The sequence below is a fragment of the Amia ocellicauda genome, chromosome 19, assembly GCF_036373705.1.
Source record: "Amia ocellicauda isolate fAmiCal2 chromosome 19, fAmiCal2.hap1, whole genome shotgun sequence".
Classification (NCBI taxonomy): Eukaryota; Metazoa; Chordata; class Actinopteri; order Amiiformes; family Amiidae; genus Amia; species Amia ocellicauda.
Genome location: NC_089868.1, coordinates 15,009,939 through 15,036,150, shown reverse-complemented (window position 1 = coordinate 15,036,150; position 26,212 = coordinate 15,009,939). Strand labels below are relative to the sequence as shown.

General features: G+C 40.7%; 1 protein-coding gene across 5 annotated transcripts in view; it reads right to left on the bottom strand.

Annotated features, from left to right (window-relative positions):
- Nucleotides 1–26,212, bottom strand: part of ptprfa (protein tyrosine phosphatase receptor type Fa) — a 206,526-nt gene that overhangs the window by 84,027 nt on the left and 96,287 nt on the right. For all 5 annotated transcript variants that reach the window (XM_066691835.1, XM_066691834.1, XM_066691837.1 and 2 more), the window contains exon 4: nucleotides 25,832–25,973. In XM_066691835.1, coding sequence (XP_066547932.1) covers nucleotides 25,832–25,973 — 142 coding nt within the window. The remainder of the gene's footprint in view (nucleotides 1–25,831; nucleotides 25,974–26,212) is intronic.

Here is a 26,212-nt window from a genome sequence, read left to right as displayed (position 1 = left end):
AGTAGGCTTAATGAATCGATGTAAGGTGTAATCTAATACTTATGAAAGTCATTGCTTTTATTTGAAGGTAACCTGATTCAGAAAAGCAAATGATGACACTCTGAATTGCAACCTTGTCAATAAAAATGTCCCCTTTTTTTTCTCCCCTAAGCTTAAGTATAGCCCTTAAATTACTATCTTTTTCTGAGTGATCACTTTCTCATTCTGCCAATTCAGACACCGCAATGACATCTGACAGTAACGGGAAGGAATGTACATCAAGGCTGCAGTTAAACATTGCCATTAAAATGACGGAGAGCAATACATCAATTTTGTAGGCCGGACTCTTTCACGCAGGCTGTATTTGTCTAATACTCTCTGAGACATCTGCGGGGATATGTGTGCAAGGGGCAAACATGCACTAATGTAGCTCATATCAGGTGTTTTCAGCTTTCAGAGTTATAATACTATAATAAAATGATGCCATTAGTAAAATTCCTCAAAAATGTTAAACTGTACAACAGCTAGGCACTACCCAGCATGAACAAATGATTCAGGGAGGCTTATTTAAGCTAATGGTAATAATAATCCTGATAACCCAATGAAATGTATTATGTGAAGCATTTTTCATACATTATCACAGAATGTGAGTGTGGAAATTATTTTTTTCTAATTTCTATGCTTTTTGTGGAGGTCATGTTAGCATTGTATTCATGGCAAGCTGGAACAACTCTTTAATTCTTTCTCGCCCCTCTTCAAAGCAGAGAGGAACTTACTGCTGTCAATATGGGATTTTGAACACAGGCATATGACCCAGGTAATTGTTTTAACCGAGTCAGGCTAGCTCTCCACTCTCAGGTCGTTGTGATTTACAAGCACAATCGCTGGGCTCTCAAGTCACCGGCATCCACTGTTTATCCTGAATATGTTAAAATAGACCAGGATGGAAATGATAAAGACACACACACACTGTTTAGCCAGCTCTTTATCCATAATATGACAATAATTAACCACATTGTCAAAGCAAATCCTACACCACATCTGAAACCACATTTTCAAATTCAACTGAACATCTTCTCTCGATAATTAACCAGCTAAAAATAAACCAGAACCATGATTAGAAGGAAGACGCAGCAAGTATGCAGTAGTCATTCAAAATAAAATGGTAGCTCTGACATCACCCACATCCCAAGTGTGGAAGATACGCTAAGAGGAGGACATTCATCTGCGCTGGGAATTCTCCGGCGCGTCTCCAGTTTAACCCCAGGTCACAGCCCAGCGCGCCACTCCTTGCTGATGGATTATTGAATCTAGTACGAGTCCCCGAGTGAACGGGAAGGCATGCGATTCTGGGTCAGCGACTCCTGCTGCTTGGCACCGGCCTACCACAAAAACTAATTTTACATCAACTGCTCCCCCCATTTATCTAACCCAGCACCTCTTCATGCACACACAACTCTGTCAGCAAACTGCCATCAAGGTTGACGGAATAGAAGATGACCGAGTTCTTCTCAGTGAATCTGGACATAACAAATACCTATTTGTCCTTCAAAACAACGACCAACATGGTGGGGGGTGGGGGAGGAACAGAGCATCTCCAGAACGAAACAAGATCACATTAATAATGGATAATCAGAGGAAGTGGGAAGAACAATGATGGATATATGAAAATATTTTGGTTGGTATTATGATGGTGAATTTACATTTACATTTACAATTTACTATTACATATATTCCTCAGTGTGTTACCTATGCTGAATATTCAACAACTGTGTTCATTTTAATACCAAGATAATCTGAGGGGGATTTCATTTGAATGTAAGATAGTAATCTGCTCTCCTGTGGCCATTCCTGAAGACCGGCCTTCTAACACAGCAGTCATTCTTCATTTATTTAGCCAAGGTGACACCTTTCACTCGGAGAAGAGCAAGCCAAGTAACCATGGCAACGGCACTGCTAAGAGGAAAAAAAAAACTTTAAGAAACTGACAAAAGTAGTTAAAGGTCTCAAAGCAAAACCTTTACAGATTTGTATTATTTCCTTCATTTTAAAACAGTATGCCATGCATAGATATAATTCCTATAATTAACGTTGCCGAATCTACTGAAAGGAGAAAGTGATAAATCAGGAACTTTAAAGGTTGTGGCTCAAACTAAATTATAATTAGTACAATCTGCAAAACTGAGATAAGTATATCAAAACAGTCACCTGTTTTTAGTTAAATAAAGCCAATACAGATTGTTGATGTTGTTTTTAACACATATCAATTTCCTGTATTAAATAAAAAGACAAAAGCAACCAAACATACTTGGTGACAATATGGTAGCACACAAGGGCTGGCAGTATTATAGGAGTCTGGCAGCCCCCCTTCCCACAGAGGTTTTCGGGACAGAGAGATTGAGTTTGACGCCAGACTGGTACAAGATGTGGTCTCAGACATCTCCCATCTGCACAACACGGAGACTGTCATTGTTCGCCTGCTACAGCAGCACTTAAAAGTCTGGAACAGATTGCATTTTGTCCTGGACTGCTTCACGTGGCAGCCTCTCCGGCGGAAAGGCGAGGTGTCTTTCCCGGTGCGATGGCTGGCGTGTGTGTGGACATCACACGTGCAGATGTGTTTCCAATAAACCGCTCCCCAGCCACACGCAACGCCACACAGGAAGCTGCAAACTCTCCCAAGACTGGAACTCCAGCGAAGCCAGACTTCCACCAACAAGACCACAAACTGTTTGGCACTTTCCCAATAATTTACTTTTGCAAAGCTTTCAAAAGGTAGGAAGGTAAGATAAAGACGGCAAGAGCAAATCTACAGAAATGCTCCCACGAGAGGCTCCTCTAATTGTCTCGCTGCCCAAAGAAAATGCCTGTCTTTTACAAGTCTTTCCCTGGAGTCGCCACAGGTGGAATAATCATTTTTAGCATTTTAACAGCAGCCGCATTCACCTTGTTTGTTGTTGCGGTCTGTCGATGGGTCTACTGGGGGGATTCTGAACTCGTATTGTATATGGTAGTCACATACCAGCATTTCAGGACACTGTAATAACACCCACAGGGAGCAGAGTAGAAAATCTCCCAGGGAGTTATTACATGAGCCAGTAGTTCTCCAGTATTGACACGGCAAACAGGGAATGATTTAAAACTTTAGATGCATTTTATGTGAGATGTTCCAGTCTTTTGTTTCGTTTTTCTTAGTGTGGTGTGTAAAAAAAAAAAAAAACATCATCACCATTTAATCAATCATTAAGGATTAATAAACGCACAATAACAGCTTTCATTAAAGGGTTTTCTGTTCTTCGAGTATTGAGGCCCAAGTACAATGCAATTCTGTCAGCGTATTAAATGCTAAGCATCTGTGTTTATCAGGTATCAATCCAAAGACAAGGCTTTAGGTTCTCTAAATGTTTGTTTGTGTTGTAACCATGGACCAAGTGGAATGCTTCTTAAAATCACTATTTGCTCCATGTATTAGTGTGGTATCAAGGTTATTTAAATGGAGACTAATGCAATTAATGTACATTAAAATGTGCTGTTGGGAACAATATTATCAGTTCAAATGGAAATTAAAATGCAGTAACTTTGGCTGAGATTCAAAAGTACTACTAACAGCTAATAACGTCAGTTTGCTTAGGTTTCCCAATGGTAGTCCTGAGCACAGGTCTTCGGAGTATCAGACCAAAATCAACCTGCTCCAGAGCTACTTCACTGCTGATTAGTAAATTTCCTCTGTCTTCTTGTCAATGGAGTTTGTGCTGTTGCTGCCTAGTTTGACATTTTACAATACGTTTGTTTATGCCAGGGTGAAACAAACATCCCTGTCTTAAGGTTTAACATAAACCTGAAGGAATATGACAATGCAGTTATGCCCTAAGCTTCCTTTATAATATTCCTCATATTCAGCAGCAGCAGAATTCTTAGAAGCCATCCCCTTGACTGGCACACCCCGAAGTAAAATCAGCAAAATTGAAATGTTATTTGACTGCAACAGTTCGAAATCTGTCAAAGTTGGTTATACACATGACAATTTTCATTATTTTCTGTCTCCAGTGAGAGGCAAGGGTTAAACAAGTCTTTCCGTCCAACTGCCACTGAAATATTTTAAAAGGAGAGAAAAGACAAGAAATCTGATGGATAGTTTCTATGTACATCTGTGTGTGTGTGGTACACATATAGTTACATATATGTGTGTGTGTGTGTGTGTGTATTTGACTCAGTTGACTTCAATAACAAAATGCTCTCGTAGTGTGCATAGTCTATGCACCAGAGCAACAAAATGTCATGGAATTGAAAGATTTCTAAATGCGGTGGAACTTTTCTATGAATTTTCACTGGAGGCCTATTCCTAATCCGATGGCTGAAGAAAACGTCATATTTCCATTTGTGAGGGAAGAAATGGAAAACACTTCAGTGGATCTGAAGTGAAATGCAATCGTGTCAGAGCGGTTTTCGATGACAAGAAGTTGGCTCCTAACTTCAAATATCACATTAGGAGCATTCTTAGCAATAATGGAGTAATGGCACTTCAGACTGACAAAATAAATGAGGAATTTTTGGACATTTGATATGCGTTACTGAAGCATATTACCACTGTAATTGCATGATATTCATGAGTTGCTGGGGCCATCCATTTGTTCAACAGAACTCACGTATCGCCCTCCTTGAAAAAAAGACCCTATCTTACCTTGTCTGTGCTTATGGAGTCCTAAAATTGGGGGATTACCGACCCACCTACCTAATCCACACACAATCAAAATACTCCATTTCAACCGAGGCGTCAAGCTGTCAGGCGAAAACAGCCGACTCTGAAAATTAGAGAGTTTTTGACGTGCCCTGTCTGCTCCTACTGAAGTCCAGACTCTCTCGTCACTTTCTGACCAACTTCAAAACTAAACCAAACAAAGATGCAACCTTGTCTCTCAACGACCACTGTTCGCTTCTCCGTCCACGCTGTAGGCCATGACCATTCCAAGATTGTAACTCTGGAAATACTCTAATCTGTGTACACCATGATTACCGAGCAGATTTGATAGGTGTCTTAATGTGAAAAGTCTGCCCCCTTCTCTCAAAAGGATACACACTACCTTTTTAAGAAGTTTAGCTGTCTAGATGCACAAGCATACAGTGTATATTCAAGCACTTAAGAGTTTTATCAAAGGTCTTTTTGTCCTCCAAATATATACTTTTAAAATGACACGGCTTCCTTAAACAGATCAGGAATAGAAGAAACTGGGATAGCTCTGAATCTACCCTTTTGTTATTTAAAAAAATCCTCCTGACCTCATCCTCATTTATTTATGTTCAGTCACGTGGGGCTTGAATCCAAAGACTGATGCCTCTCAAAAAGAAGCTCTCTCAGCCTCATCTCTCCTCATTGGCTCACCACGGGGACGGCAATGCAGACAACTGTTTGAATTCAAAAACCCTCCGACACAGGGTTCATTGTTTCCTCGGCATTGCTATGACAAGGTGTTTGGCTCTCGTTAAGGTGATACGTTCCTTTGGTAATTGGGCGGCCATCTTGTGCAGAGGAAAGAAACACGACCGGCTGATCTGAACTTAGGGCAAAACAAGCTGCCAGGCAAGCTCGTCTAGTGAGCCAACAAGCGATTAGGCTGGGAATTCGATAACAAAGGATCCTCTGTTTACCTTCCTTTACATGAAGAATGACAAGGTGATACTGTATGTCTTTAAATGTCCCCCAGCTATTGTTCCTAATTATCCATTCTTCTGCATAAGCTTGACATCTACACACTGGCACCAGTAAGCCTTACAGTTCAATACTAAGCTCAAGAAAATGTTTTAAGACACCTCAGCTATTCACAGTTAGCTTAAACAAACTGGGAAACCCTTCTGTTCAACTCACGGCCCATTCAGAAGATGGGATTATCAAACGAGCTGGAGATTTGGCTGTTGCTAGGAGCAAAATACAATCTGTTGCCTATCGAAATCTACACCAACAATCCCATGGCGTCACGTCTTCGAAGGGAAACATGCCAGATAAGTATACCCTCGAGGAATTTGCTAATAAGCTGAGCAGTACTTAACTCTCAGTGTCTGGCATTGACATGGTCCTCCCAAATACATACTTGACTGAAAGGAAGCTTTCAAAAAAGACTACATGTGACAAGTCAGGTACACCAACCCATGTTGCTATCAATTACAGCTCACGGGTTAAAACTGGATTCCTCACTAGGAGGGAATATTTGAAGTGGTGGCTTAATGACCTGACAACCGGATAAAATTGATTAGATAGCTTCTGGAATGTTCCTGCACAGAAAAAGAGCTTATTACCAAACTGCTGACTTGGTGTTAATACTGTATGTAACCCTGTCACTGCTGTCAGAATTAAATGCTTGTACACACCTATCACACAAAACCAATGTATACTGCGTTCTTGAGTTTCAAAAAGGACAGGGTGGAACATCTTGGTTCAGCAGTGTCACGGTTTGGGTGGTTTTCACGAATAACTGCAAAATCGTAGTTCAAGAAAAGTTCATCAATGTTCAGCTCAGCTTTTTAAGTGTCATGACACATTTGGAGGTTGAAAGTCAGTTGACATGAATATAAAGCTACTTTTTTATGCTTGGAATTCAAAATAAATTACACAGATTCGCAGATTCAGGTAATAAGAGGAGGTGAGAAGGAGGGAATAGCTGAACTACTGTTTGTCATTCTTGTTTTATAGCTTTGAGAAAATGTAACCCTGCCCTTGCAATTCAAGCTAAATTGGGCCCAATGTGTGTAAACGTAGCATACGCAGTGTTTCGGGCAGGTCGGGAGGTCTGCTATTAACACATATCCAGAAGGAACCATACTGGAGTGTCAAGGTCCTCGACTGGCTTCTCTGTTCTGTGAGATGTTTGCCTTCAGGATGCTGTTCTTTAATTAAACACGCATCTGCCGTTTTCTTGTGCTGCGTCTGAAGCAAAGACAGACCTGTCTGATGGGGGGGGGGTGCACAGACGCATTGGGCAGAAAAACAGATGCGCCGGTAAATGAGGAGAGGAGACCTTCGTTTCCACTGACATTTAAAGGGAAGGCATGGACTCACCTCTGTTTTAATCAAGGAGCTGCTGGTCCCTGGGGGAGGCCTTGTTCTTAACAAGATCCTCTTCGTTTCGCAAATTAAAAATGGTGAAGTGACCCTTCTCGTGACACAATATATATATAGGAAGACGGCGCTTATTCATCTCAGACAGGTACATAAGTTCAGTTATGACACAAGACACTATTTTCTATCTTTACCAAGCAAAATTAAAATTAAGGGGTTAGTTGTGAAGTAAATTAAAAGAACGCGAGGCAGAAATGGTAATGTGCTGCAGTAAGCTAAAACTTTGCATTCTTACATCGTCTTTACATGGGACTAACCATCTATCACTCTTATATGCTGACAGCAGTCACACTGCAGAAGGAAAATAACCACTAAAAGAAACTTGGGGAACACTGAGATCTTTATTCATGACAAAGTATTTGATGATGCAGGGACAAGGCATTCTGGAAATGAAAGGTGATTTCGAGAAGTTATTGTGGCATCTGGCATGTTTCACAGGAAGCTGACATTCCCAGATCTTTTCACCGGATGTTCTCACTTAGCACAGTCAGACCAATACACAGTAGAAACTTTGTACTAAGGCTGGGATACCAAACCTGCCATCTTCGGCTGCAGTCCTCTCTAGATTATAGGAGGCCACTAACACAGCTGAGGGTTGAGACACTCAAACCCCCTGTGCGTCAGGTGCTTACAGGATTCACAGAGACCTACTTTATATCTCAGACCTCTTGACTCTAATTATTCCTGTTGATTCTCTCTGGTTGGTAGAACTGTTGGCATGACTAATTTCTCTCTCTCACTCTCCCTCCCTGTGTGTGTGTCTCTCTCTATCTCCCTCCCTCCCTGTGTGTCTCATACACATGCACAACAAATTCAAGAGGTTCTTTAATAGCTGCTGTTTGAACACCTAGCCTTTGAAGATTCGTCCCTTGTGGTCACAACATAGTTTTGTTTGGGAGTGTATTCTCAATGTAAGTGAGCTTTCAATTTAAGAGGCCATAAGATAATGCATATGCTTTAACCAGTGTTTTTCTGAAGGAACACAACTGAACTGGTGTATTGAGGGCTTGCCACAAGCTAGTCCCTTTGATCGATTGCTTTGCTGAAAACTCTGAATACTCTAGTGATTTTCTTAAAAGCTGCATGTGGCAGCCGGGCAAGAAGATTGGATTTAAATGCTGAGAGCCTGATAATCACACAGATAAATAAATATGTCTCACAACGAAAACTTTGAGGAAGGCGTCAGGTTCACATATTGAGGACAAATTTATCCACACATGAAGGAGAGATAACTCAGTAGTGGTCCCATCGTTCACTAGCAATGAATTTTAGACCACTTCTAAAGGAAAGCACACTTACGATTACTATAAACAGTATGTATTTGATGTTTCATGGACAAATACAAAAAAAATAAAAAATGGCCTACACATGGTAGTTTGGAGATAAGCATCTACTGTATTCTTTGCCTCCAAATAGCTCTGTTATGGAGCAAAATCTCACATTTGCTTATCTAAACAGAGCACACAAAACAGGTGTTGGCCCCGATTGCACACACAGTTGACACGGTGCTGGAATAGAAACGTCAGCAGCAATTTGTTATATAAAACAATAAGACTATTGTTCTCCGAGCTGTTGTAAATCACGCAAGTGGAGGCTTATTCAGTGTAATATGACCGGTCTTATCAGATAAACATGTTTACAGTAAAGAAAACAAGGGTCTAAAGGAAGGTAAGAATTACAGATTGCTTTTCATTGGGATATTTAGTTTGAGGTAGGCTGAGGGGGAACTCAATGACCTGCAAAAGTAGAATTAACGATGAGAAGAAGAAAAAATATGAATAACCTACAAAAATGTAAGTTTAGACAACCGCCAAACGAAGACGGAAGAAGGAAAGACTTCTCAATGTCACAAAAACATTACACAAACAGAGCGGGATCATAAATCAGTCATTATTATTATTAAAATAAAAAGTTAAAACTTAACCAGCAGACTAATTACTTCTTTATCTGGCTCCCACATCCCTGTCCTCTGTCAGAGTACGTTCACAGGAGCAAAAGGCCTGCAAGGCTGTTTCAAGCTTGTCACTGAAGATAAACCCCAATGCAGATTACAGTTAAGTTAAGTACGGAATCTCTCCATTCCAGAAGCCTCCACAAAACAACACAACAGGAGGGAAACGCAGCGCCTAAATCAAATCACACATAAATAACCGCTAAATAAATAAATCGGCAACCAAATAAATAAATAAATAAACACTCTGTAGCTAATAAAGGAATCCAAAAGTGCCAGCCATCCGCCGCATTCATTTCAAAACTTGCAAGAAGCAGAAATGTCAAGCTTTACTTTAAATGCAACAGAATTCTCTTTCCAAATTCAAGGTAGTTCCCGTCCTTTTTTTCTGGTCCTTTTTCCCCCAGCCGTGCTCCACTGCTCAGACGCACAGCCCAGTGAGCCCCAAGCCGGCGATATTTTTTCGTCCCCGTCCCCGCCACCCGCGTGCTCACTGTTCCATTACCTCCTCCCTCCGGTAGAGAGACTTGGGAAAGAACTGTAATTGGTATCATTTTTTTGAGGAGAGGCCAGGATTTCTCCTCTTTAAAGCGCATTAGTGCACCCTGCAGCCTCGCCGTTTATCATCCCCACTGAGGTGTTGCTGACAGTTTAACGGAATATCTCCTTTAATGCCGAACAGGTAACGCTGCGTAGAGAAACCCTGACATGTCGACAGGCTTGTAAAAGATGAGAATAGCTTTAACTGGGAGCCATTCTGCCAAGAAACAGGCCCCTCTAATGTAATTTATGCCCGGATTTACCTTTTATCCGGTGAGACTTTGTACTTTTTGGAATTCAGACAAACAAAAAAATATACAAGCTGAGCTGTTACTGGAGGCCTTCTGACGAGACGAAAGAGAAAGGTTAAAAGGAAATCATAAAAAATAATAATAATCAGGTCACAAGCAAGACCAAGCCATCTTCCATTTCCTGTTTCTCAATGCTTCTGTCTTTCCTTGATCTGCCCTAGGAGCTAACAATCCTTTTCTGATTATTTATTTATTTATCCACTTGCCCAAGCAGGGGCCTATCCACTCATTACTTTTGCGTATGAGTCGCTTCAGAGTGTTATTAGGCTGATTACAGTTACACCAGGATCACAGCGGGCTAGGAGAAATGGTTCAAAACTAGCAAAGCTCTTCCTGCTGTCAATGGGGACAGACGCATCTCTGCTGGGAGAGAAAACAGGGCCTGGGGGGAGGGCATTGGGGGGGTGGATGGACCCTGCAGCGCCGAGACCCTGCTGAGTACGGGGAGAGGGAGACTAAGCGCAGGGAGGGAGCAGAGGAGAGGGGAGGGGAGGGGAGGGTGCATGCCAACCACCTGCCTTGTCTAATTACCAGGGAGAGCAGAGCGTGCCAGCACCGCTATGTGTCTAATCAGGGAAAAGGCTGACAGGGACCTGTCTTCTCAAACCAATCACACAGGCAGGCAGTGACAGCAGAGCCTGGAAGGACTGACGATCACCAATCCCCCCACTCCATCCCACGATAAAAAAATAAAAATAAAAAAAATTATACCAATTTTCCTCATTAAACCAAACAAAACTAAGAAAAAAGTACGCATGGAGCATAATAAGGATACTTAAATAAAGGATGGATTAAAATGTTCTCGGATTTCCACTACCCCTCTAGTTTCCTGTGATGCTGCACATGAGCGTTGTGCCTGTGAAAGGTACAGGTCTGACACTGAGCGAGTCTGACACCCTCGATCTATCTCCCTCATGCTCCCACCGGACAGCAAATGTTATATATATAAAAAAAAAGAGGACGTGGGAAGACTTTGCAGGAGATCACAATGACGTCAGAGCTCGCATACCGGCCAGCTGCGAACACTGGCCGATATCTCCTAGGCCTGGGCTTCAATTACTGCACAGGTCACCGTGTTAGATGCGTAATGGTGGCATTTTTGTGGAGGAAAGAACAAAAAACTAGCGGCGCTGTAATTCCCAGAGTATTCATTTCTGACCAGAAATAAAGGCCTTGGGATCTCCAAATATGTACTGGGGGAAAATGATGGATGACAATAATTTAGTGTGATGCTCCTGCTTTGATAGTGGTAGTTGGGAGGACCCAGGCTCTGTTAAAGGCCTTTGCCTCATGGAATATTACAGGGACAAACCAGGCTTGTTACTTCAAGTGCCTGCCTGCACTTTATCTTCCGTATCCATTTTTAGCTTGCAATGTCTAGTAGGTATGTATTTCAGCAGATAGTACTCCAGCAAAACATTCCGACGTGAAGGCAAACAAAAGCAAAGTAAATGGCTCACACTGTGTAAACACAACTACAAGGAGTGCTATATGCTGCCTATGTGCACAGAAAAGCAAAATGCCCTTCCTATTATAATCACATAATTTATTACCAAATACTATCTAACCGCAGAGTTGTTTTTTTGCTCACTAAGTTTAAGCTGGACCAACCCACATGTTTCAGAGATATATAGCTTGAATATGTGTAATAATAGGGGAATAATATAAATAACTTCCACTGAAAGCATCTACCATTAAACACAAAAGCTAAGCTAGTTAGGAAATCATGCAAGTTAGATTCATCTTTGGACTGTCATCATCAACTGGCTATATGACTGCCGATATCATTTCCCTTTTCTTTAGAAAATGTTTTCTCGTATTGAGAGAGGGCTGGCTTTACTGGTTATAATCCTGAACTTAGCATAGCTTTAGCAAGTTTGTTTTAATTTCAGGAATTGTCATATTTACATTTGAACTGCCATTAAAAGAATAAGTCAAATAAAATGCATTTGTAACATTTTATTGTAGTCATCTAAAAGTGTTTTTATATCTTCAAGTGGGGAACATTCCTGATCTCACCGATGTTAGTGACAGCACTGACAGGCACACAAACAACACCGTTTGAAAAAACTGGTTTGAACTCAACCCTGCCTTAAACTGAAAAACAAACTGCATTGACTGGTACTGCTCCACCCTCGGGGTGTTTTCAAACGAAACTTCAACAGGGCAGACATTCGCAAATCCATCGGCACCCCAAAGTGTGAATCAAAATTAAACAACATAGAAGAGACCGCAGACTCGCGGCTCGACCAAATACCTAAAATACCTAGTTACCCAGAGAACCTTTTCAAAACAAACGGACATGCACGGTTATGGTTTTATTGAATGAATCAAAATTCCAATTCCAATCCCTTGAAAGAATGCCGGGCCATTAGTCAGGTTATTTATTACGAAAAACACTCCCTTACATTTCAGTTCTTTCCTTGACATCGCAGAGTTAAACAACATTAAAGAAGTAGAACCAAGTAGGCCTACTTCTGCCTGCAGCGCTTATCAAGTCGGCAAAGCTTGGCAGAGCTGCTGACTTATATCAATCCCTCTTTTGTTACGCTCATTTGAACATTACTTTTTATGTCCGTGGCAAAGAACTGCTGATGAGTGCAGCTGCCAGGTTTTAAGGACGGCTTTCTACACGGGGAAGGCGAGGGAGAGCCGCAATAGGCCGAACAGATTGAAAATGGGCTTCTTGGTTGCTCAATTTGTTATGATACTAAAACCCACATGACCACAGAAGCACTGGTTTGTCAGACATTGTCTCATGTGGTTGATCTTCACAGGGACACTACAACAACTGGCGATTTAAACTAATCACCAACATGCTCTTATAAATTGCTTGTTCTCAAATGTATTAGGAATTTCCACAACAACAAAAAATTGATTGATTAATCCAAAACCATTCCAGTTCTCATGTTTCACCTCCCATTTCAGGGCTGTTTCCTCAGATGACCACTTCGCTAAGTGAGACACAATACAGAGAAAACGCCATTTGAATACAAACAAATGGTGTAGGTTTTATTTCTCAGCAGATCTACAACAAACACCATTGACTAAATACTTTATTTGGGTGACTGTTGCATACAAAACATCTCTGTGAGTCAAACAAGCCTGTAGATAATTATCAGCCCATATATATGTCTTTAAAAAAATAATAATAAAAAAGGTGGAGGGAAATAAACAAAACCTTGGCTCCCTCTATAACAAAGCCCTTAAGTTTGTTTGGCTGGTTGCTGTGGACACCGAAGCCAAGGATTTGAATGTTGCTTTATGCACCATCCTCAAACACACCACAGTGCGCACACAGCAGACAGGGACTGGTAGTAAAGTTGGCAAACATGCAAACAATGGCCGCCAGTTCAGGGTCTTTTCTCCAACAGGTGAGTAAACAGCGCCAGATCCCACCAGAGCCCAGCTTTAGCCAGGTCAGGGGTCAACCCCATTGCTACACATTAGGCGAACAGCAGGAGCTGTCAGCGATTTCATCACCTCCATCACGAACAGATCGTGGAGCGCCTTGGAGGTCACGAAGTACAATAACGCCATCATACCAAACAGGCTAAATCACACAACACCAATAAGGCGGTGATGGCAGTTGCTTGACAATCCCCCGTCTGTAAGGAGTGACAGATAAACATTTTTTCAAACAGGGCTTATGTGGTATTCATGCTAGCCTTATTTTACAGGTTTATTTCTCAATGTGTGTGGTAGACAGACACTCAACAACTAGAGCAGGAAATGGGGATGGGGGGGCATTTGCATTGGCAGTACGCAGATATTTTACCGTACATTTTGATTTAAAGTAGATGTTCCATGCATGTGCTTTCAAGAGCAAATAAAAGCTTTAGAAAACTGTAATAGTTGTCTCTAGCAAAAAGCAGCCAAATGAAAACAGACCAATTTATGAAGGGCCAATCAGGTGACACTTTTAAGAATTGTATATAAAGATATATAAAGGACATTTCATTCAAGCAAAAACTGATCAATAGTTTGGGTAAAGAACATAAAACTGGCATTTTATAGTTGTATTTGATCCTTATGTATATATGTATATCTGTATAAATGGCAGGTGTTTCATTTAACTTAAATATGGTACAAATTATTCTTTGCAAAAGGTAAGTTGCTGATTCAATGCCTGTTTAAAACCACATTTGAGAGCTTCATATCACAAGGCAAGCATGCACAACTGTCACTGCTTAAATGTTTGATATTGCGCTGTTTATGGGAGACTCTGTTTGTAAGTCTGAGGTAATACATGCCGTGACCTTTGCAGTAATACACTCAGTTGCCAGAACAGAATATTCACAGCCACTCCAGAGGACGGGCACTTTATCAATAAAAGCTGCCTCAATCGACTCTTCTCCGCTGCTATCTGCTCTCCGACTTCCACAAACATCACTGTGATCTACTACCGTGTCAGAGGCATGCCAGCATTATTTATGCTGTGAAACGCCAGTGTATACATTATGTGTGAACCATTACTGCTAGCAAAAAGGATTTGGATATCTCCTTAGAACGAACGCTTTGAAAGTGTGGGGCAGTCACCTTGGGCTTACTACCTTTTACAAAAGTCTATTTTTATCTCATGGTCAGACATGATTCTGAATGCATTTTCTGTTGGGGATTAAAGACATCTGGAAGCAACCTTTATTTGGAGCTATAGGCAATTAATTTAATTTGTGCCGTTGTGGACTGTACTTAACAGCCTCAATAAACTGACAAGACGTATGCCCCTGCTGATAATTAAGTGCTCTCCTGTTATTGGGAAGCTACAATGAACTTCCAGCAGCAGTCTGTAAACTTAAAAAATAAAAAAAATAAAAAAATAAAAAACACGAATCTTCTCAGTATCATTACTTTGTGCCGTCAAAGGACTCTTGAGATCGATTAAGTCTGGAAACTCGCAGATGATGCATTTTTAATATTGACAGGGACAGTTTTCCACATCTCGGGAGATGACAAGCTAAATAATCACTTTCCCATTTCTAATTGACTGACAATGTTAAAAGTGGAAAGGAGATGTTCATCTATTATTCAGAGATTATTTATGTTGGATAACCCAAGTGGAATGAAGAATATAAGGTACCAATGGGAACCACAAATCTTATTGCCAAGCGATCTTGAAACACAAAGGGGGTGGGAAAGCGTTTCTGCCAAGGTCAGACAGCATCAGCGGGATTCAAGTTGAGATGTGAACCCGAGACCGTCGGGGAGTCATCCCTCCACTGTCATAATTATAACACGCTGCCTCTGTTAATAACACTCCTGACGGAGAAGTCCGGCCCTTGTGGACGAGTTTGAGTCTATTCCCCCAGCACAGTGAAATTCATCTTACAAGAACATTGTTTGAGCACTTTTAGCACTTATTCCAAATACATAATTAATGAAGCACGCCCTGCTGTACAAGTTTAAAGAAGAAAATATATGAGAGAGAGAGGGAGAGAGAGAGACAGATAAATAGGAATTAAGTACAGGCGCAGGGAAATTATGTAGATTTCACTTAACGGGACCAAAGCCCTCTGAAACCATTCTCTATTAAACAGAACCAAACGTTCACAGTGATCATGTGATTCACAAAACAAAGACTTGTATGATGAGATTTGCAGCAGACTGATAATCTGCCCGTGTTTCTTCTCTGTACATGTGACTTCGACAGAGGCATTTTACATACCTGTGGCTCGTAGAAAAAACGTAGATGGTGCGAAATGTATCCTAAAACACATCACTATACATTCAGATTTCCAGTTAAACCTTTTACAAGTTTTCTAGCTACTGATGGAATGTAACACCATATTAAGTTCAGTGAACAAAAACAATGGGAAGCATGGTGCTAAAAAAAAAAAAGTTTAAATTCTGCAAACTGCAAATGAAAATAACCTCTGAATTATTTATTGTTGCACAAAAGGATCTGTCAGTGCAAAGCATCCTAAAAGCTGCATATAAGTGAACTCTTTACAACTAGAATTATTGTCAATGCCTGCCATGAATATATTTTTCAAGATTATACCCACAAAGTCACATTTTTTCATATGCACTTAAAGATTATGAATACGGTCTAATATGGCAGGTGTAGCAAGTTAATTATTCTTAAGCTTGGTGTTACTGTCAAAGAATATGCTTTAAGTTTTACCTTTTAAGCCAAGTGAAAAGTTTTCCACCCCCCAATCAATGTCTTCCTAAAAACAAATTTTGCACCTAAACACTAAACACAAAACGTGCGACTTCATTCAAATTATGTTATTCTGCACTCCATAAACACTAGCATGCCTCACTCACTAACTGTTTTCCATCCTGTATCTGCTTGAACGCTAACAACCCCTCGATTAATGGGAACCATAAGGTGGCTGGTACTGAATGCTTTGCAGTTCAAATATTAGTAAAAACAAACACAAGTCTTACTTCCAGGAATGTTTTTTATGGCAAGTAGCCACAGCAGGTGAGCAAAAACTGCTGTTTCAGCTTAGAAGACATAGCTGAAATATTTCAAACTCTGATAAAAGAAGGACGTACATGCAGAGAGGTATTTCATGCAAACCTTAAAACACTACAATGGAAACTAAATTCCTCACATTTTATTTACGTTTTTCTTCACCTAAAAACTAGCAGTTACAATGTTGGCACCATACTTTGAAACAGTCATAAATACTTTAAGCAGCACTCATTAATATAAGGGTTGTGTGTGTGTGTATTGCTAAGGGAGGTGATTAATGGTTAACAGCCGTGCTCCAATTTTACTGCCAGGTCCGCCACCTCTGGATATTTGCTTGTCCATGGACCAGCAGTCAAAAGTTTGCATACCACAAGTTTTAACTCCAATTGATCAACTTGAATCTTTACAGTGTTGTAGAAACTAACGCTAGCATAATCGATACATGAGTCTAGTTTGATTTACAATGTTTATTTAACAAAATAATCAAATTAAAAGACGTTCAGACAATTTATATGAAATACACCTTGTTTCCTGCCAGTGCCTGCTCTATTAAAGAAAATGTAATTGAAACGACCAATGTATACGGAATGGATGAAAAGAAAACGTCAATGTTGCTTTAGTAGTCTGAGCCAGCATCAGCAATATTTGACCAGAGGCTGCTGTATAAATGCAGAGCCTCAAAAAAAACCTGACACACTGGCCAAAGGTCCTTCTCTGCTCTCCGTCTTTCTCGTTGTGAGGGGAAGGCCGGGATGATGGTTGGCACACGAAGACATTGCTCATCCCCTCCCAGCTACCCAGCGCACAGCAGCAGAGGGCTTCTGTGATATATGTTGTCATTTCAATTTATATCAAGGCCAAACACCATGGCCATTTAATCGACAGGTTTAACTTGAGCTAAAGGTCACCACCGAGATGAGCAAACCTTCTTCATTTTTTATTAAACTGGAGGCCCAATTAGACAAACCAGAAAACTGCTCACCCTTTTAAAGAGGCCAACTTTTCAGCCTTTCCTTGTGAAAACCACGGGGAGTCCCTGAAGAGGACTCTCGACTCGAGCAGCCGCTTAAATCCCTCACCTTTATCATGTGCAAAACATCCTCCGACTATTTATAGATCTAATACACCTGCTCATCACATCCATGTTCACAGGAAGTCTTCCAGATGTGTGACGGCGGGTCAAAGTTAACCGCTCTTATTATCCAGTTCACTGAGCCTGGGTATTAAACCCTGTGGAATAGTGCAGGGCAACCCATCTGTACATATCAGAGACGGCCACTCCGTGCATTAGCTAGGCTCCAGAAACCTACACCGTATTCCTCCTGCCAATCAAAATGAGCTAACCAGTCAGAAAGCCATGCAGTGTGTGTTTGTTTTAGTATAGGGTAGTATCCGTATATTCCTGGTCTGCACAAATTATCATTGCCTCACAAAATTCATTTTTTTTTGTTACCCGAGTTTCCACTACACAATCCCCTAGTCATTTTCTGCTATATGCTTTACCTCTTTTAATGCAACCTGTCAAAACCCTACGCGGCATGCAGAACTGAGGTATCTAGCACGGCTGTCACCGAGATTGTTCTGCCGCGGTGGAAAATCTATGTGTTTGGAGCAACAGAAAACAGTGACACATGAGAGTTATAACCGACGAAACACAGCGTGCAGGAGGTGGTGCGTGTCGTCTTGTTATCGCTAAACCTAAATTTAAAGCCATGACAATTATTATAAGTTATATATCTGGCACGTACATATGCTGTTCCTCTGTCCTGCGCTTTAGATTGCGTCTGAGAAAAGTTGGGAGGAAAAAACAACCCAAAAACAATAAGAACAACTCATGTCAAGAAGATTTCTAATCCCCGCCAATGGACGCAGTGGTCATTTCGTTCGTCGCTGCAGCCTCTAAAGAGATGCAGAGTAATTTATTTCTTCATTCATATTTCATACCTCCCCCTCTTGCCAGATGGAAGGGGATTGTTTATACTGATTATGATGTGGCTGATATTTGTGGTGATGTATAGTCAATGGGGAAAAAAAATGGTCGTATATAAACGTCACCCTGAGGACTGCTTTTAATGCAGGTACAGAAGCAATGATACTAAGTGTATTCGGTTCTCGTTCTGCAGATCAATCAACAAACAAGTTCAACCACTAATGTTGACGGTAGAGCGCCTTACGTAACTGGTGTAGAAAAACATGGTGGCGCAATTTACATTATTTATTGGCAATTAAGGTTCCGGTGTTCTCAGTGACTTGGTTTGTTTAATCAGAAACTAATATGATCATCATAGTAATTGTTAAAATTTCAAGGGCTAAGGGTCCACTACACTATGCACTTCAAATCAGGATGACGGGTTCTTCATAAAGATGTCGGGTCAAAGGGTTTTGCAATAACAGGGGATAATTAATGCCTAAAATAGATTATTATTTAGAGAGTAATTAAACAAGGCTTTAGAAAGCATGATGTGCAACTGTTAGTTGGTGTGCGATCTGTCAGCACTTTCATTTTCTTCCTTCATCTTCTGTGTTTTTCTGAAGTTATAAAGGGCTGTGTTGTCATTTTAAAAAGCAACAAACAGAGATGGATCTTTCATGTTTTCATGATTGTGAGCAGAACAAAAGGCCCACAGCTTGCCAAGAGTCTGTATTAAACAGCGTATACAAAAGCCTGACGTTCGCCGAGTGATTTACCTCTGCACGTCTCCATTGAGTTTATTGTTTGGCTACAAATGAGAGCAGTCCTGGAGCCACAAAAGCAGTCGCATCTCCATAAATCACTAATACGTAAATGACAAAAGGGAGCGCATTGTAAGGAGGAAAGATGTTGAAGACCTCTTGCTAATTGGCGTTAGGATGAAGACAAATATCAAATCGTGCGCAGAGACCAACTATCAACTAAACCTTTCATTAGTAACCGTTTAATGAGGGCGTAGGGCAAAGCTGGGAGATTTTACTAATGTTATCTTTATATAGCTATGAAGGTGCATACAAGAAAATTGGCTTAAAGGAAGAAACTAAATGTTGTGAAGTGAGAGATGTTAATTTTGACTTCTGCCTATGCAATCAAACATTTAAAAGTAGTTTTCCCAATCCAGCCCCGTTCAATACACATTCTCTCCAGAGCACGAGGGATTACTCCGCTAACTTTTCCTCTCTGGGTCTGAGGTTAAAGCTGCTTTTTAAACTGGTGATGAAGGATTTATGTAAAAATATCTGGTGTGAAGCTATTAGCACTGTCTCACACTCAGTGGTCTTAAAAGAGGGTGGAAGGGGAAGCAGGGGGGATGCCGAATAACACTGGAATGAAAAACTGCTCGACAATCGCTGCCCGCAACACGGTGAGCCAGAGACTGCATCAGCTAGGGGGCAACTCATTGAGATCTATCACCTTGTCATCTACGTCTCTGCTCATATACGTCACACTTTCCTATACAAGTGAGGGGGGGGTGGAAATCCACAAAGATAAAATGCAATAAAGAAGAGATAAAGCCCCTCTAGGGCCAGCAGGGGATGCTGTCTGGGAAGCTCTCAAGCTCTGTGCTGCTTCACGCTCTCAGCAGTCCTAACGGTAGCCATCATCACAGTAACCCATTTCTCTGTGCTTCGGAGACGTGCTGGGTTTGTCGAGGCACGCTAAATCAATAAATAAATGCATAAGCCACTAATACCGGTGGATAAGATTCTGTACTGCTTTGAAATGTGCTGTGAAATGGACAGGGGATGGAATGTGGCCTATTGTTCGAAAACACATGGTGTCTTATATCACACACAAACATTTGCTATTAAAATGACAGGTCATGCTCTTGAATGGAATTCTCTTTTCGTCAGGTTGATCTCCAGGGGTGGAATTGTGCAATCTTTAATGACAACATTTTATGACTGTGCTATTGTATTTCACCCTGAATATTTACTCCATTTGTGCCTTAAGTTACATTATTATACCATTATTAAACATAATATCCAGAAATTTTCACAGATAGAATTCCAGGCCGTTTCCCTGGAAACTGACAGAATCCCCCTCCCCAGTCTTTTTTTTTTCCCCTTTCTTTTCTTTTCCTTTACATATGGATGAGAAGTTCAGTTGTGGGCTGCTGCATGCTCAGGCAGAACTAGCCACCCTTCATTATTATGTTGATGTTATGACCACCTCAGGATCTATGCATTGAAACCTGTTTAAAATTTCAACACACTCCGCCAATTCTGCCTGCCTTGGCATGCCCTTGGGATCAGCTATCTCCTCAGAAGATCTCAGTAAGCCATGATTCATTCCTGTTTATTTCTCTGTGCTTCTGTTTTTATATCAATCTACCTGGGCCGCCCACAGTGATGCAGATTACTACAAATTTCCCGAAAAGTGCAACTCGAACAGAGCAGGGATTGCGATCTGCGGGGCCAACACCTTCTCCCTGCTAGACTCTCCACACTGTGACTGTAGCAACAGTTAAGACATTTGAGGTGATTTGCTGACATTCATAAACCTATTTTTCCGTGAAGCAGCGACAGGGACTGTTAAATGAATCTCATCATTCACGTTTAAAAATGCTGTAGTCATTTATTATCGGCAAGGCTATGCAGTCCCCAGCCCCTGTCCTCTCTCAATTCTCTCTCTCTCTCTCTCTCTCTCTGTGTGTTTCGTCTATTCAGAGAAGGGATCTATTGTTGGAAGGAAACTGTGAAGGTTACAACAGTCCTTGGCAATCTCCTTCTCCTATAGTATGCAAAGGATCAGTTTAATAGTTAGTGTTATAGTGTTACCTAACTGCAATCAGACATTAAACAATTCATTCTGACTGTGTTGTGTAGCCAAGGTAAAATCTATTGCGTCTGAATCGCACTTGGATTTGTGTGCATGTAAAATGAAATTAAAACTAGATAAAAATATGACTGGCCTCGAGAAGAAATAACACATTGATCGTGACCTTGCTCAAAAAATGCAAATGCCAAAATACTCTTGAACAATCAAAGTGCATATCCAGGTTAATCAGACAATTTGCATGGAAGAACTGGAGAGACACATCATCCATCCATATAAAGCAGGATACAATTATACCTTCTGTTTTTTGGGCTGTGCATTTAAAGCTTAAAACTCCACAAAAGAAATGGACAAATATAAAGAATCAAGAAATGCTGTCCACTCCCACAATACTCCCTTCAGAAAAGGTGTCGATCCACTGTTGGCGGAGGGTTTTCAGACCTGAATTCCTTCTGAGAGTCCATTCCCCACAGACAACATTGTAACTGTCAAAAGTTTATAATTTACACTGTTTCAAACAGAGCAAATACTGGATTGGGGCTCAGCCAGCAGATGGTATGAGAAATTAAACTCATGACACGGATCAGCGGCCAGTGCAGCGAAACCAGTAGGAGCCCACGCTGGAAAAATTAGAACTCTGACAGATTTGGAACAAGTACAATGTTTTTCCCCCCACTCTCTTCCCCCCGAAGTGTACGGCGATGATCCTTCATGAGAAGAAAATGGGTCTTCCGGGCTATCTGTCAAGGTGTATCCTAAGTCTTTAAAAACCCAAGAATGGATAGACCTGTCACTGGAAGACAGCGGGAAACTTTACTTCACAGTGAGCTATCGAGTAGAAGATCACACAATGAATGAGTCGTTGGCGTATAAAAAGAAAAATAAATTAAAGTAGGGATGCTTTTCATCTACTCTGCTGCCCTCTATGAAAAAAATAAGCAAATGTTTCTCACTGAATGTATATTCTATTTATTTTTTCCAGTCAGAAAAGTGAGCTGAAAGATTAAACACGTCTTCATCTCATTACACGTGATTTAACTACAAGCAAGAGAAAGATTGATTTGCCCTAAAAGAGGAGAACAGTTTTAAATTATTTAAATCTAAATATGCATTTAGCTCGTGGAGATCAAGACAAATCTACCTTTCAGGATTAGGTGCCATTTATCCAAGCGAGCGGCTGTCCTCACATACATTAGCTCTAACATATTTGTCGTGCTGTATCGGAGCCATTTACCAGTTCAATTCCAGTAGGTTTCTATAAAACAGACCGGGACCTGTTGTCATAACAGGAACCTATAAACCTGCTTTCAACGCTGCAATTTGTTTATGTGTTTTCTGACACCGAATACGCACTAATCACTGGCAAAGGTTCCCTTGGAAATCAATTATTATCCTCAGTTCTCACATCAGAAATTCACCGTGTGCGCAAGTGAGTATCCAAGTCTGAGAGAATATGAGAACCGTGGTTTGGGGAAGTAATTGAAAAGGACCGTAAAAAAAAAAAACAGATATGAATCATAAATAATATTTAGCTTATCAGTCGTCAGGCCTTCTCTTCTTTTTTTTTTTCATTCTCCCTAGCATTAACTGGAGAATTTTTATTTATTTCACAAGCAGGCTGACCTTTTGCAAATTGCATTTTTTGATTAAAAATATATCACACACACAAAAAGGAAAGCCATGATGCTTCCAGTCACCGCTGATATTTAAGTGTTTCCTGGGCCTTACTATAAAAACATGCAATATTGCGCAGACGTGGAGAGGCCATATCAGTTAGTGCGTCAGCCACACCTCACTTAAGGTAGACTGAGGGGCACTTAAGTGGCCACAACATCAGCACAAAGAGTTATGGAGACAGAGATGAAAAAAGAGAAAGAGGAGGAAGAGAGAGCAGAAGAAGTTATTAAGAAGTTGTTGTCTAGTGAAATCTTAATAGACCTTTATAAACATCCAATCTCTGCTCTCTGTAAATTCAAGTTAATATTTATGGTGTTTTGTCATCTTTGGTCTTGGATATGGATTCCCAACCAATGGGTCTTCACTGGCATGGGTGGAAAGGTGTTCAATTACAAAAGACACAATGAATTGCATAGACTAGCAAAGTCCCACACCATCTTCCAGTGATTATTCGAGACGCATCTGTTCAGACTGCACTTGTAATATAGCAGCTTATTCTCCTGAGCTGTTAGGCACTCTTGTAATATCACACTTTATATAACTATGCTTCATTATGCTCCTGCTAACATATACATTGTTAGAACTCCTTTTGTATTACTGTGACTTCTCCTACAGCCCCCTCCCTTTAGTTCATACCTAGGACTTAACTGCGTATATATTTGTTACTTCTCTGAACTAGGATGCATGCTTTGTATTTTATATTAATTGTACTACTGCACTTGTGTACTGCTTAAATTTGTATTAATAGGTAATTGAATGTAAAAATAATGTGATATATTGAAACAACTGTAAGTCACCCCGGATAAAGAGTGTCTGCTAAGAAATGTAATAGGAATAACTGTGCTTTATTATTTATACAGGTTAGTTCAAAGGATAGTGTGATTCTTATTAAAAAGCTGCTGGTCTTCTTTCTCCAAGGCAACTGGTGGCGCCCACATTCCTATGGTGCCTTGCTGCTTGTAAGGGATCTAAGAACCGAGAGCTATAGTAAATTACTCCACAGGTCAATTGCTTGGCATGCTTTGATGACACTATCCTTTTAGCCACACATGCTAGCCTGTGGCAATAGTGCTGCTCCTTTCGCTCTCGAACATCTAAGTGGCTCCACAGACTGAGCGGCTGGCTATTCAGCTTCCTGCCAGGCAGAAAATTGTGGGAAGTCTTGGTATGGAAAATATTCACTCTGAAGGACACCTTGCAGGAATCCTGTCACATAGAGAAATGGCTCAGAATGGCATTTTAAATTTATTGTCCTTCCATTGTCAAATGAGTGCAACTACAATCTGTAAATATTCCTGCAGTTTAAGTATCGGCTTTGCCTCAGACTCTGCTATTGCGAAAAGCGAAGCTACCAGCTCCAGACATTTTCGTAATTTTTTTCCCATTTGATACTCCGTTGTTGTACCTCAACGCTGTTAATTTCAGCACGGAACATCTCTGAGCGTTGATTCATATTTTAGGCCACCTGTAAAAAATGTGCTATAAAATTAACTCGACCACACTTCCATACAGTATCTGCAACAACCAATGGTCGAAATTAACTTTCCCCAAGCATGGAAGATGTCGGTTTGGTTTTTTTAATTCTGGTATTAATGATGTATTAAACATCTGATTAGTGAAACACCTGGAACACTGTTGTGGAAATACCTGTGTCTCATTTCCAGGTGACATCACTGGCTGTTAATCATCGCGCTGGCTCACTAATTTCACAAGATCACCTTAGCTCTTCGCAACAATTTTTCTTTTTATCACATTAACCTGAATTACTTTCATTGCCTTTTGGCTAAATCCCACAGTATTCATCATGACTAACCAACCACCACTCAGCTCAGCAGAAGTTAAATTACAGGTTATCTAGCTATCATTCTCTCCTTTCTTTTGTCTTTTCCTGCGAAAGGAATGCATTTGTATGATCGGCCTTCAGCGACTGCGCCTTTTACCCACATCTGAAGATTCGCAATGGAAAAATTAAGACCCCGAATGTATTGACAAGGTGTGATGTACTGTGGCCCTTGGGCATACTCCAGTCCCTGTAAAAGTGACACACCAGCCAGCAGCTCTGGCAATCAGAAAGCACATTATCATCATTCAACTTCACTTTAACACCTTTTTTCGGGCCTCAGCTGATGTGAGCTCAACTTATTAGGGAACTATAAACAATGGTCTCTCTAAAAATAGGCCTCATCTGTCTCTAACTTACCCAGGCATCCTTCCTCAGACCTACCGCCCATCTTCGGTTCTCTAAGAGGCTTCCTACGCAGACAACACTACTCATTGCCCGGCTGGTGATGAAACCACGAGCGCGTATTAATAACAAGCCTCTCCGCAGTTTACATGGTTTTTCTTCTTCGAATAATTTTTATTACACTCTGGATAGAGTTTGGTTTTTAATTTGGTATTTATATGCTGTACAAATTGGTTTTCCTCAGCTATATTGGGGTCAAAAGCATGAGATTAATAGAGGATTAATGGTGAGGCCTCGTGTGATTTGAAAACGCTGCTGTTGGTTGGATCCTTAATCGACAGAAGTGAAGCTGTGTTGCAATTGATTTATAGTCTGTGTGATATATATGCGTTTCTGTATAATATCAGAAAATTGATTGTAAAATAAAGTATAGCTGTGTTCTTAATATATACATTTTTGTCAAGAAAGCTCTAAGTTACCAAAAACCTAAACAGACCTACTTCTAGCTAAAATGATTATGTAACGATGATACTAAATATTACATTTGCACAGTATTGATCAGGAAATGTTTAAAATATAAAGCCCTTTTTAAAACATGTATCAGAGACTTTGGAAAATAATCATCTTAGAATCGACATATTGTTCATGTAGAGCTGTTTTTTTTTTTTTTTCACAAAAGGTATTCAATTTGTTTGATTTTCATCCAGTGAGCTTAACAAAATTGAGATATCAAGCACTGAAATGCTTGGCTGATTCTGGCTCAGCGTACGGACCTGCTGGGGAGAACCAAGACTCACTCTCTCCAGAAACGGCGTTACTGAAATGCGTGTGAAGAAGCATCAGTCAACTGTCACAGAACTGTGTTTCTCCCGCTGGTGAATTCTGAAGAGGTTATTTTCTTACCTTCCAGGACTGTAAGTTTGGCACTGGTGTTGATATCCCCCATACTGTTTGTGGCTGTGCACTCGTAAATTGCCTCGTCCCTGTGCGTTCGGAGGGGCTGGATCCGGAGGACAGACCCCGAGCCATCGTCAAATTCAATCACCTAGAATGGGTGACAAAGTCCAACAGGTTGAAAACACAGTTGTTGAGCAAGCATTTTACCATGAAAATTGATTTCTGTACCAGTTTGGCGGATGCAACCGAAGTGTGAGACTCCATGCCAGGTTTGAAAGGTTCTCTTTTAAAGCAGGAGGGATTGTCTACATACCAGCTGGGATCTGACTAGATCTTGGTGGGAATAAATCACACCCAAACCTGCTACAACTTATTAGGTCCTGTAAG